This window comes from Acomys minous (assembly GCF_964271855.1).
Source record: "Acomys minous genome assembly, chromosome: 6".
Classification (NCBI taxonomy): domain Eukaryota; kingdom Metazoa; phylum Chordata; class Mammalia; order Rodentia; family Muridae; genus Acomys; species Acomys minous.
The window spans coordinates 59,469,097-59,481,876 of NC_140487.1; the positions used below are offsets into that span (position 1 = coordinate 59,469,097).

Here is a 12,780-nt window from a genome sequence, read left to right on the forward strand (position 1 = left end):
TGCTTCAGAAGCTGAGGCAGGAGAACTCCAAGTTCTAGACCAGCCTGGGCTACATGGTGAGACCTGACTCAAAACCCCAAATCCCAAACCAAACCAAACACCCCTCACCAGTACCAATGAAAAAACCCTGTGGAGTATTTCGGTGGAACTGAGGCTGAGACAGAGTTAACTCAGAGACGGGTAAGCCCCACCCCAGGAGACCAAGATAAACTGTAAGGCCGATAGAGCTTTCAGAGAAATGTGGGGTTTTGCGTTTTGACTTAGAGGGCACAGCAAGCAGCCCTGAGTTAACAAGGAGATCCTGTCTGCTGAGCAGAAGACAATGATGAGAAAGTCAGTCCAGACGCTGCCGTCTCTGACTATCTCTTCTTCTCCACAGCAGCTACAGGAACCCAACAGAGTGACATGATGGTGGCGTGACAGAGAGTTCCTTAAAAGTGCAAAACTTCCAACTCAGCAGTCATGCGCTTGGCTGGGGCCAGCGAAGAAAGAACTGTGCGCGCCTGAGAGTGTGGGCCAAAACCTGCGCCCCGAAGTTCTGTTTGCAAACTGCTACATACAAAAGCCTTCCCGTCTATATATGGAAAAAAAAGAAAAGGAGAGGCTAAATTATGACAGGTTCACACAGTGGGATGGGACACTATATAGTCACTAAAAAGATGAAGGTAGATCATTATATTGGATCTGGTTGGGTCAGCAGAAAGGCACCAGCCTGTGCCAAGTGTGAGGGCTTTACGGCGAGGCTCGGCATGGGAAAACGGTGAGAGAAGCTACCACAGACGCCAATTCACCGGAAGAACCAAACCGAGTGGTTCCTGCAAGGTTGCAATGAGCCTCTTTTTGAATCTTCCAGCTTTTACTGAGCCATCTCCTATCCTTGTCCGGGTGTTTGGCTGCCCTCCCTCCAAGAATGACCTGGGAAGGCAGCAAAGGAAACCAGGGCGGGGGATGTTTCTTGTCATGGGGAATAACCATTTAAACAGCAAAGTATGGACTCAGCCTTTGTGTGGACACGGATGCCAACCAAGAGAGGCTGGAGGTGTTCCCAGCTGAGAGCAATCCTCTGCAGAGTTAAGTGTGCAGGTCACCACCGGCAGGGGAATGCTGGTCACTTCCAGTTAGATGGTGCCTGCTTGCGCCTGGAGCTGCCCAGGAGGATCAGTCCTCATGTCAGCAACCTCTCTCTTACGTGTCTGTTGCCTTGTGTCTTGGCTGCTACATACCTAAACTGAAAAGCCATTCACAGTGAGGAACACAGTGAGGAATGAACCATAGTTCTCCATTACTTGCCTACACAACGGAGCCCTCCACCCCTAAACACCCCCAAACCCCACCCCCACTTCTCACGTCAGGGCATGCTTCTCCGCCTCCCACAGCAGCTCACTGGGCTACTCCCTGTGTGGGCAGCTGCCTCCTCATTAACTCAAACTTGTCCTTTGCTCTTCTGTCACCCATCTTGGCGCATGTCACCATCTACGTGGAAAGAACGCCCTCTGGTTTCTCTCAGGGCCACCCTTCTTGTTCGGTGCTTGACTCAAAGCTTACACCTCCCCCAGGTCAGCCCTGCTTCGCCCTAGGCTCCCAGGGATCCATCGGTTTCAAAGCACCCAAGAGATTACTGCCATTGCTTTTGATCCTTAATAACAGGCCTGTGATGTTCTTCTGTCTTCTTCCCGGAAAAGCACACTCATTGAAAGTACGTATGTCCTTTTGGGCTCTGTTTTTTTTCTTTTTTCTTTATTTCTGAAGGTCAGCAGGTGAAGGAGTTTCTGAGGCTTCTCTAGAAAAGGACACCATTTTCTTCTGTCCCTTGCGCTCCAGGTAATTTTGAGGTGGACAGTGCCCAGCAGAAAAGCTTGTGGTATTTATAAAGTTGTTGAACTTCTGTGGCAAGAGCATTTCCTTTTAATTATGTACTTGTCTGAGTTGTTTAAAATTATTATTGACTGAGCTGGAGTGCTATGTTCAAAGCTCTTGCAGAGGACGCGGGTTCAGTTCCCAGCACCCACACTGGGCAGCTTAGAATCCGCTTACAGGAGATCTGCTACCCTCTTCTGTCTTCCTTGGGAGCTGCACACACATGGTATACATACAAACAAGCACACACCACACCACACATAAATTAAAATAAGAATACAATTATTATTATGCCCTACACTATTAAGTAAATATGCAGAGCCAGGTCCAATCAAATTTGATTTTGTTGGAGCAATTAAAACATAATTGTCAGAGGAAAAAAAATGCAGGATGGGCAGTTATATGTGAATTTCAGATACAAAACAAATACTCTACTTGGATAAAAAGACCCTGGAGATTGCATGGAATTTAAACTAAAAGCTATCCATTATGATCCGAGAGGCACACTGAACTGTGCCCTGGTTTTGCTTGTGCTCAGCGGGGCACCTTAAGCATAAGGGTGGGGTGGGAGACGTGGTTGGATTTGATGGAGCGCATGCTGCATAGAAACATCACAATGAGTCCAGGGACTCTGCACAACTTGTGGGTGCTAACTGAGAACAGCCGCAGTGAGCACAGTCATCCCACTTCTAAGAGGCTCCTGGGAAGAAGAGGAGACATTCGGAACAGACCTACACACAAACGTTCACAGCAGCCTTAGTAATCGTTAAAAAGTCTGAAGGGCTAGAGATAAAGGGTAGCGAATTGGTAAAGCACAATCTCCATAGCCCGTGTGAAAATGCCAGGCTTGCTGTAAGCCCCGTGCTGGGGAGGCAGCGACAGTCCCCGGGGCCTCTGAGCTCTCTAACCTAATTGGTGAGCTTCAGGCTAAGTGAGAGACTTCATGTTGCCCAAATCCTTCCCTTAGTCATAAGCAAATGCTTACCTCTCTCCTCCTAAGGTTCCAACACCAAAGCTCTCAGGGTCAGGGGAACCAATACGGGCTTGGGCTTACTTACAGAGCAATGGGGGGAGGGGTCACAGACAGGAGAGTAGGTGACTTGGCCACCCTGGAAGGTCTGCACCCGGCAGGGATGATGACTTCCTCGTGGGCTGCGTTAAGGGGAACCCCTTCCCTTCTCTTTCCCACCTCTTTCACCCACGACCCTCCCAGGGAACCCTAGGCTTCCTGCAGTTAGGGATGATTTGCATCCAACTGGTTAGGAGGAGTGGCTAGACACTCAGGCCTTTCAGGAGGGAAGGTCAAAGGTCAACAAGGCCAGCTGAGGTGGTCCTCGGTGAGCAGGCTCTGATGGACTTCTGAAGATGGCTGCAGATGGCCTTGGAGGATAATCCTGTACGGCACCTTGTCTCAAGGGAGATAGACAAACCTACTGAGGACAAGACCTGAGGTTGCCCTCTGGTCTCCACTCATACACTTACGCACATATGAACACCTGCACATACATGAACATACATGTCCCCTCACATACTCAAAATAATGGGAAGAATGTGAACGAATGAATGAGTAAAACCACGCCGCCGAGCATAGGGATGCTACTTGGCAGCAAAAATGCAGGCCACTGACGCTTATAATAGCAAGTATGAGTCTCAGAAATATTACAGTGAGGGGAAAAAAAGCCAGACAGGAGAAGAGGGCTTCTCAACAAGCAGTGAATCTACAGTGTTCTGCACGAGGACCCGGGAACTGCTGGCAAAGGGGCGGCAGAAGAGGAAGGACCCAGACAAAATAGGACATGTCCCCTTGGGACCTTCAGCAGAGACGCAAGCTGCAGGAAGGCCAGCCGGAGGTTGTTCACTTTTAAGCCCTAGCTTCTCCCCAGTGTCCTGTCTGGGTCCTAAATTTGAGGCTTTGGTTTTTTTTTTCCTGGTAGGATCTGCAGATGTTGAGAACACTGGCTCCACCTACCGTCCAGTTGGCGTTGGTGCCAGAAAGGCATTTTGGAAGCCTGGTTCAGGCTGGGGATGGCAGCGAGGAGGCCAGGGGCAGCCTGAGCTCACTTTCTTCTTAAGAAACAGCACCTCCTCAAATGTATGCATAATTGGCACATGCATACACAGACCATGCTTATCTGGTTTGTGTTTGCAGATTGACGTAAGTTTTGGATTTAAAAACTGTCTGGGGCTGGGAAGGTGGTCCAGTGGGGGTGGGGGGATGCTTGCCATGCACCTGTGAAGACATGAGTTTGGGTCTCCAGAACACACTCAGTGCACATCTGTCATCCTATAACTCCTGTGACAAGATGGACAATCCACGGAAGCTCACAGACGTGTTAGAATGGTGTGCACAGAGGCACAAGGCAGAGGATGAGGACCAACACCTGAAGCTATCTGCCACATGTGCACTCACACACAAGTGTGCACATGAACATGCAGATTAATAAAGCATAAACCATGCCTGATGTGTATTTATAGATGAATGCAGAACTTTATCTTTTAAATAGTGCCCCACCCATCTGTTTCTATCCACATGGTCTTTGTTATTTTTTTTTTTAATAAAGTAGCAATTTCTGGGCTGCTTGGATTTTTTTTTTTTGTAGACCCAGGGTCTTGCTATGTAGTCCCACTTGTCTGGAACTCACTATAAACCTTAGGCTGACCTTGAGATTGCTGCAATCCTCCTGCCTCTACTATCCAGCTCTCCAATGAAGAAGTAAAGAGCTGGTCCAACATGGCCACTGCAGTGATTTTCTATCATGTCACCTTCAAATGGCTTACAAAAAGACACACCACACAGCTGGAAAGGTGGCTGGCTTTCCTCTTCTTTGCCTGTGAGTTGTGTATGCATTAAAAAAAGACTTTTAGCTTTGGAATGACAAACTCACAGCGTTACACACCAAAAAAGCAGACAGTACTCACCCAACCTGTGCACCCTTTGCTTCATTCCTCCAACAGTGGCATTTGCAGTGAAGGAAAAGTTTGTACTTCTGTAAACCTCACATCCTGAGCCCACCACTGCTGCAGTGGTGACATCGGGATGGGGAACTTGGATGAGTGGATCATGAGAGGGTCCTCACAGTGGGATTAGTAACCTTACAAAGCGGACCCTGGAGCAATTTCTCGTCATTTCTGCCACACGAGTCAGAAGGAAGACAGAGTGTGTGGACCGGAACACAGGCTCTTCCTAGACCCTGAATCCAGAGGTGCCGTGGTATTGGCCTTCTAGGAACCCAGTCCATAAGGATTAAATACATTCTCATTGTTCACAAGTCATTCAATGTGTTGGAGAGGCCTCTCTATAGGAACTGAGCAGTTAGCATATATATATATATATATATATATATATATATATATATATATATATATATATATATATATATATACGTTAGTGGGTTTTCTTACACTGGCCTACGCTAAGGGAGCCGGACAGCTGTATTCGTTACCTTTCCAATTGCTGTGATAAAACACCGTGACTGAGGCAGCTTATGGAACGAGTTTAGTTTGGATTAAGGCCCAGAGGGTTAGATTCTATAATGGCAGGAGCGGGAAGATGGGAGGCCACTCCAAATCGAGTAGGCAGTAGGCGAAGCTTCCAGCTCTCAAAGCCTGCTCCCAGCGACGACACACTTCCTCCAGCAAGGCCAGAGATGTCCTAAATCTCTCAAACAGCACGGACAACTGGGACACAACACTCAAGTGCCTGAGCCTCTGGGTCGGTTTCTCATTCAAACCTCTTCAGCAGCCGACAATGGCCGTGTGCACAGTGCAGAGGTAGAGAGCCCGGTGCCCACTCAGTGGCAGATGAGGATGCTGTGGTAGTTCCGATCTGAGGCTGCAGAGATGCATTCACCAAGGACGGCGCCATTGCTTTTTCTCGGGTCTCTTCATGTTGGAGTGTGCTGCCCGTGGAGTATGAAGGTCTTCTTCCCTCAGCTAACCCTTTCTGAAAATGTCCTCAAAGACCCACTCAGGGAGGCCTCTCTCTCAGCTGAGTCTAGACCCTGCCAAGGTGACAATAAGATTAATTATCATGACTGGTGTCGAGTATACCTGGGGTACAATGTCAAACACTGGATGGTAGGCATCAGTATAGACCTCACAAGGTACTCAATTTTCACCACCCTCTCCTCTCATCCTCTCTCTCTCTCTCTCTCTCTCTCTCTCTCGTTCTGTCTGCTCCTCCAGTTCTAGGCATTTTTTCTACACCTGTGGATGTAACCCCCACTTCAATTAAGATCCCAGACTGCCCCATTGCAGAGAAAGAACTCCGTCCAGCTGCCTCCTTCACTCACAGCCCTGTCCATCTCCTGCAACCCTGTAAGCACCACGCATTGCTGCAGCTCTCTCAGCACGAGAGCACTGCTGAGGGTGTTCTCAGATTACCAAGCTATACTCGGAGATGCCCACCTATCAGCAGCTGCTTGTTGCCCAGTGATAGCAGTTGTGTTTGTTCAACCCGTCATCCATTCATACCGTTTCTCATCTGCTGTGCGAGTAAAGCTGCTAAGAACTCTAGCCATAAGGCTTTTGTGTGAACATAAGCTTTCCTTTCTCTGGGATAAATGCCCAGAACATGGTTGTGGGACCATCTGAGAAACAAACAGTTGGTTTATGAGAAACTGTCAGGTTCTTTCTGTTTATAATAGCAGGATACAACAGAGTCAGCTTCTCAGAAACCTCCTCACTGGTTGATGTTATCATTATTTTTTCTTGTGTAGGGCGTATGTGTGTAGTGTATGTGTGCAGTATATGTGTGTGTGTGTGTGTGTGTGTGTGTGTGTGTGTGTGTGTGCGCGCGCGCGCGCGCGCGCGTGCAGTCTTCATCCACCAAGGCCACAGAGGATGTCATGTGTCCCGCTCCATCACCCTCTGCCTTCCTTGTTCCTCTGAGATGGGGTCTCTCCCCCAGAGCCAGTGGGCCCCAGTGATCCTCCTGTCTCTGTCCCCTACAGTGCTGGGATCTCAGGCATTCTTGGAGTCATGCCCTACTTTTTATGTCGGCACTGAGAATCTGGACACAGGTCCTCGGGCTCATACACCAAAGATTCTTCCCTGCTGAGCCACTTCTTTAGCCTACTATTACAATTTTTAAGTTAACCATTCTAATTGATGTGCTTTGGAGTCTCATTATGGTTTTAATTTTACAGTGGTGTGTGTGTGTGTGTGTGTGTGTGTGTGTGTGTGTGTGTGTGTGTGTTCAGTGAATGCTTCTCTCTATTAGTCTCTTTGCAGTGTGTCTTGGTTCCTGAAGGTTCCTGAGGCCATTTTGTTTTCTATATGGCCTTAGCTCTGACCCAGGAGCAGGGTCCAGCCCTTCTCCACCCTCTGCTTCCTCCTTATGAGGCCATCTTTGTCTCTGAGCTCCTCAGGGCACCAGAAGAAACCTGGGAAGTGCCGTCAACTTCAGGTATAGTCTGCCTCCCTAGGTCAAACTCATCCTTTCTATTTAATTCTCCAAGTGTTAGCTCCCCCAGAAAAGCTGACTGCATATCAGCATCCCAGTGCCTGCTTTCTGGAGAACTTCCTGGTACTTCCTGGTGTGTATTCTGTACAGTTGACTCATCAGGTCTCCGATGGTGCATGCAAATTTGGCTCCAACATTCACACCCGTAGGACACACTGTGATGAACAGCCTTCTCATCTTTTAGTAGTCAACCATCTATTCCCTGCAAAGTGGTGCCTGACTTTGATGGGATATAGACGTGTTCAACTTCATAACATACATTCAGGTTGTATTCCAGAAGGTCTGCATCAGTCTGGTTTGGTACCCATGTGAGACCCACGTCTGTCTGCCTCCCAGTTTCTTGCTTATATCTAACTTGGTGCCTTCTTCAATACACTTGCTATCGCTGTGTGTTTCCCTATATATAGATCGCTTAAGTAATTTACCATTTATATAATGAGTTTCTGGCTTTTTCTTAGTGATTTTCATGCATTCTTTATGTAGTTTAATTCCCAATTTTTTGTTAACCTCAATGAACCAGGAGCATCTTTTTTTTTTTAGTCCATCAACTTTGTGTTTTTGTTATGTTGAATAGAAATTTATTGTCTTTGAAAATGTTTTTGGTTTAATTTTTTTCATGTGTGTAGGTGTTTTCCTTGCATGTATGTATGCACACACAGTGCTCAGAGTCAAGAGAGGGGGGGTTGATCTTCTGGAACTGGAGTGAAGGATTTTTGTGAGCCACCATGGGGGCACTGAGATTCAAACCCCAGCTCTCTGGAAGAGCAGCAAGTCCTCTTAACCACTAAGCCATGACTCCACAAGCAAACTTTGATGCTCTCCCCACCTTTGTTTATATTGGGGCTTATGCTTTCTAGGTCTTGTTTTAAGAAAACTTCCATTGCTAATCAGGGCATTGTCACGGGACTGTTTTCCTCCATCTTTGGACTGCCTTTTCATGCACTGACCTTCACTCTGTCTGGAGCCCATTGTTTTATTTTTTGCCAGACTGCGGGAGGTTTTCTCATTAGAACCTATCACTGGGACTAGTTTTCTGTCTGTTGTTCTTTTACCGTCATAGTTTAGAGTCTGATGTCTGTCTTTGTTTCCACTGTTCTGTTGTGTTCTGTTTGAGCCAACACCACTTTTAAGGAATTCCATGGCTTTAATGTATAACAGTATCTTGTAGGACAAGTTCCATTTTACCGTCTGTGCATTTGATTTCTTCATACATCTTAGAGTGGACTCATGAAGGCCATTAACTAGTACACACAGCTAAGGGCTAGGGCGGGGCCACATGCCATTACCTCGAGAGCTGGACAGGTCCATGGAGGAGTAGGCTTCTCTTCTCATTATGTCTTTTCGTGTCCCATGATTGTTTCAGAACATGGTCTGTGTTCTCAAAACTTTAGAATTTGAGAAACCCTTGACAATCATTATTTGGTCAGCTTACTGCAGAACATTCACACCGTGGGCGTGTATTCTTCATCTGCTAAGGATGGAGGCTCAGACATTAGTTTTCACTCATTAAGTGCCATCCAGAGAACCTGCATCTTTGCTTTTGTCTTCATAATGTCTGTCAGTGTTGGAGAGTTACTTACTGAATTCAGTCACACAGTAGGCCTTTTGTTTTGCTCTTATAGTTGAGAATATGTCATAATTACACATAAACTGCACCTTGATCTCTCATTTATTTTTTAAAAATTAAAAAAATTTCATTTTATGTGCATTGATGTTTTGCCTGCATTGCATGTTTGCCTGGGTAAAGATGTCAGATCTTGGACTTACAGACAGTTGTGAGCTGCGTGTGAGTTCTGGGAGTTGCACCTGGGTTCTCTGGAAGAGCATTCAGTGCTCTTAACCACTGAGCCATCTCTCCAGCCTGACCTCTCATTTCTTTTACAAAGATGCATCATGCTTATCTCAAGCAATAAAAAAAGACAGTGAAGGATGTATAGAGACCCCTAACCCAGGTTGCTAAGCCACGGCTGTGCTGTTCTATGTTCTATAAGCTCTTCTACACCTTAAATTGAAGTAAATGACAAATCTTTTAACAGTTAATATAAAAACACCTCTCTATGAAAAACAAAGAATTCTTTAGAAAACACAACTGAAACACGATCATGTCTCAAAAACAAAGTTCCTGAATAACAGCAAGTGGCCATTACTAAAGTTCTCCTCATTTGAGTTAGTGTTAATAAGGTTTGTGCATTGTAATTGGCTGATATGCATCTTTGGGTTTTTTTTTTTGTTGTTGTTGTTTGTTTTTTTTGTTTTTGTCTTGTCTTGTTTTGTTTTGAGACAGAATTTCCTTGTGTAGCCTTGGCTGTCCTGGACTTGCTTTGTAGATCAGGCTGGCCTTGAACTCACAGAGATCCACCCGTGTCTGCCTCCCAAGTGCTGAGATTAAAGGCACGCGCCACCACAACCCGGCATGGCTGATATGCATCTTAAGTCGGCTTGTCACTTTGATATCTCCTCGCTACTATTTTTATTTTTTCCATATTAAGATTGTTATTTTGTGATAATTAAATCTTTGCAAGATTACACGATATTAAAACACACAAATGTCATTCTTTTTATTTATGTGAATGAAATCATATGGCATTTGCTGTCCTGTGACTTGCCTTTGCTGCTGAACGGTAAATATCTCAGAGTCTTATTACTTTCAAGGAATAATAGCTTTAGTGGGACATAGTTGACATGCTATAGCATTTATTTTCTTAAAGGTGATATCCAATGACCTTTAGCATATTCAGAGCTGTATGCCAATGACCACATTTAGTGTTGAACATTTTTATCTCTCCATCTTAGATGATTGTTCTATTGCTATGAAGAGATATCATGATCATGGCAACTCTTACAAAAGACAGCACTTAAGTGGGGCTGGCTTACAGTTTCACAGGTTTAGACTGTTATTGTAAAGGCAGGGAGCATGGCAGCATGTGGGGAGACATGAAGCTGGAGAGTCACTGAGAGTCCTACATCTGGATCCACCCGCAGCAGCGAGAGAGATGCACTCATTTGAAACCCTAAAACTTTCCCACAATGACACACTTCCTCTATAAGGCCACACCTCCTCCAACAAGGCCACACCTCCTCCAACAAGGCCACACCCCCTCCAACAAGGCCACACCCCCTCCAACAAGGCCACACCTCCTCCAACAAGACCTCACCTCCTCCAACAAGACCACACCCCCTCCAAAAAGGCCACACCCCCTCCAACAAGGGCACACCTCCCCAACAAGGCCACACCTCCTTCAACAAGGCCACACCTCCTCCAACAAGGCCACACCTCCTCCAACAAGGCCACACCTCCAGATCCCTGTCAAGTAGCGCCACTCCCTAAAGACCAACTGTTCAAATATACCAGCCCGTGCCCATGGGGACCATTCTTATTCAAATCACCACAACTCCCCCAAAGAAAACCCCATTACCAAATCCTCTAGGCCTTCCCAACGACAGATCTACATTTTGTGTGTTATTTACTATAAAGAGAATAATATACTCTCTGTGTCTATACTCTTTCATTTAGTATAATGTTTTCAAGGTTCCTACATGTAACAGCTTATGTAGTATTCCATTTTTTTTTTCAGAATAGTATTCCATCTTGTTCATTATCAGTTCTTGAACATTTGGTGATTTCAATATGCAAATTTAAATTTTATTATAAAATGTTGTAAATAAAAAGATATTACACATGAAATTAATTGAACCCGAAGGCCATACAACTCAATGAATTTCTATACAGTTAGAATAGCCATTTGGAACAGAATCAAGGGAGCTTCACACTGGATTTTACATTTTCACTATTGAGTATATTTTGATGCACCTCAAAGCAAAAAATCCACGACAGAGTTAGAACTAGAAAGACAACTAACTTTATATGTTTTTTTTTTGTTTTTTTTTTTTTGTTTTTTTACAGGTTCAGCTTTTTATTGAGCAGGTTAACAAGAGGTTTAGTCAAAAAGACCAAAGCCCATGTCATCATCAGACTCCTCAGATTCTTCCTTCTTTGCTTCCACTTTCTTCTCCTCAGCTGGGGCAGCAGCAGCGGCTGGCGCAGTACCTCCAGCTGGTGCAGCTCCGGCTGCTGGAGCTGGCCCACCAGCCCCTACATTGCAGATGAGGCTCCCAATGTTAACATTGGCCAGGGCCTTTGTGAACAGGCCAGGCCAGAAAGGTTCGATGTTGACACCGGCTGCGTTAATGAGGGCAGTGATCTTATCCTCCGTGACCGTCACCTCGTCATCGTGAAGAATGAGGGCGGAGTAGATGCAGGCAAGCTCAGAGATGGAGACCATGTTGTGAACTGCTGGCATGGCAGGGTGCTAGTCGCTGGATGAAGTGAGGGCCTCACTCCAACGTGGTCTTAGCTTCCTCGGTAGAACTGAGCACCTTGGCGGCAGCTGAGGAAAAAAAAATTGTTTTGTTTTTTTTTGAGACAGAGTCTCTCTGTTAGCCTTGGCTGTCCTGGACTCACTTTGTAGATCAGGCTGGCCTTGAACTCACAGCAATCTGCTTGCCTCTGCCTCCCGAGTGCTGGGATTAAAGGCTTGCGCCACCCTGCCCGGCTACTTTATATGTTTTTAACTCATGTTTATTGCCTGCATCCAGTCCTTCTTCATCCTTTAACCTTCAGCATTTTTTACTCTTGTGGATATTGCTGCTATGAACATGCATGTAAAAGTTCATGTGTGGACACATGTTCTTTTTTTTTTTATTTTTTGAGAGGTATAGGTAAAATTTATTACTGACACACCAGAAGTCCCAATTGTTGATGTGTCAGGGTCTCTCAGCACTAGGGAGGCAAAGGACCTGGACACATGTTCTTATGTTTTATGTACATGGTTGGATGTGGAGTCCCTGTATTATGTTATAACTGTGTTCAACTTCAGAAGAACTGCTGGAATGTCCACCAAAGTGGCCTTAACCCTTAAAAAGCTCATTAATTTTTTTAGGTTTGTTTATTTTTATTTTATGTGTATGGGTGTTTTGCTTACATGTGTGAACATCATGCATGCAATGCCTGTAGAAAGCCAGAAGAGGGTCGCAGGTCCCTGGGAGTGAGTTACATACAATTGTGAGCTGCTGAGTGGGTGCTGGGAACTGAGCCCACATCTGGAAGAGCAGATATGACTGTTTTGGTGCTTTTAACCACTGAGCCATCCCTCCAGGCCTACCTTAACGTTATATATCCCCATCAGGCATGGGCAAAATTTGCAATTCCCTACCATTCTCACAACACTTTATCTGCTTTCTAAAATTGTGGCCATCATGGTAGGCATGAGGTAACATCTCGTGCTCCCATGATCCACAAGGATCTCCAGCCCTGTGGCCTGCAGAAGAAGGCCGTTCACAAAGCATTGCAACAGAGACCAGCCATGGCCCTTTCTGAATGTCATAGCATGAGGGGCAGCGCTGGTGGAGGGCGGGCAGCCACCATTACAGTCCTGTAGGGTGAAGCCAGTGGTATCAAA

General features: G+C 45.8%; 1 protein-coding gene across 1 annotated transcript; it reads right to left on the minus strand.

Annotated features, from left to right (window-relative positions):
* Positions 1 to 11,232: 11,232 nt before the first annotated feature.
* On the minus strand, positions 11,233 to 11,618 carry LOC311599338 (large ribosomal subunit protein P1-like). The gene has a single exon (XM_084785168.1). It carries the CDS (start codon positions 11,602 to 11,604, stop codon positions 11,260 to 11,262), a length of 345 nt encoding a protein of 114 aa, XP_084641294.1. The 5' UTR covers positions 11,605 to 11,618; the 3' UTR covers positions 11,233 to 11,259.
* Between the last annotated feature and the right edge of the window lie 1,162 nt (positions 11,619 to 12,780).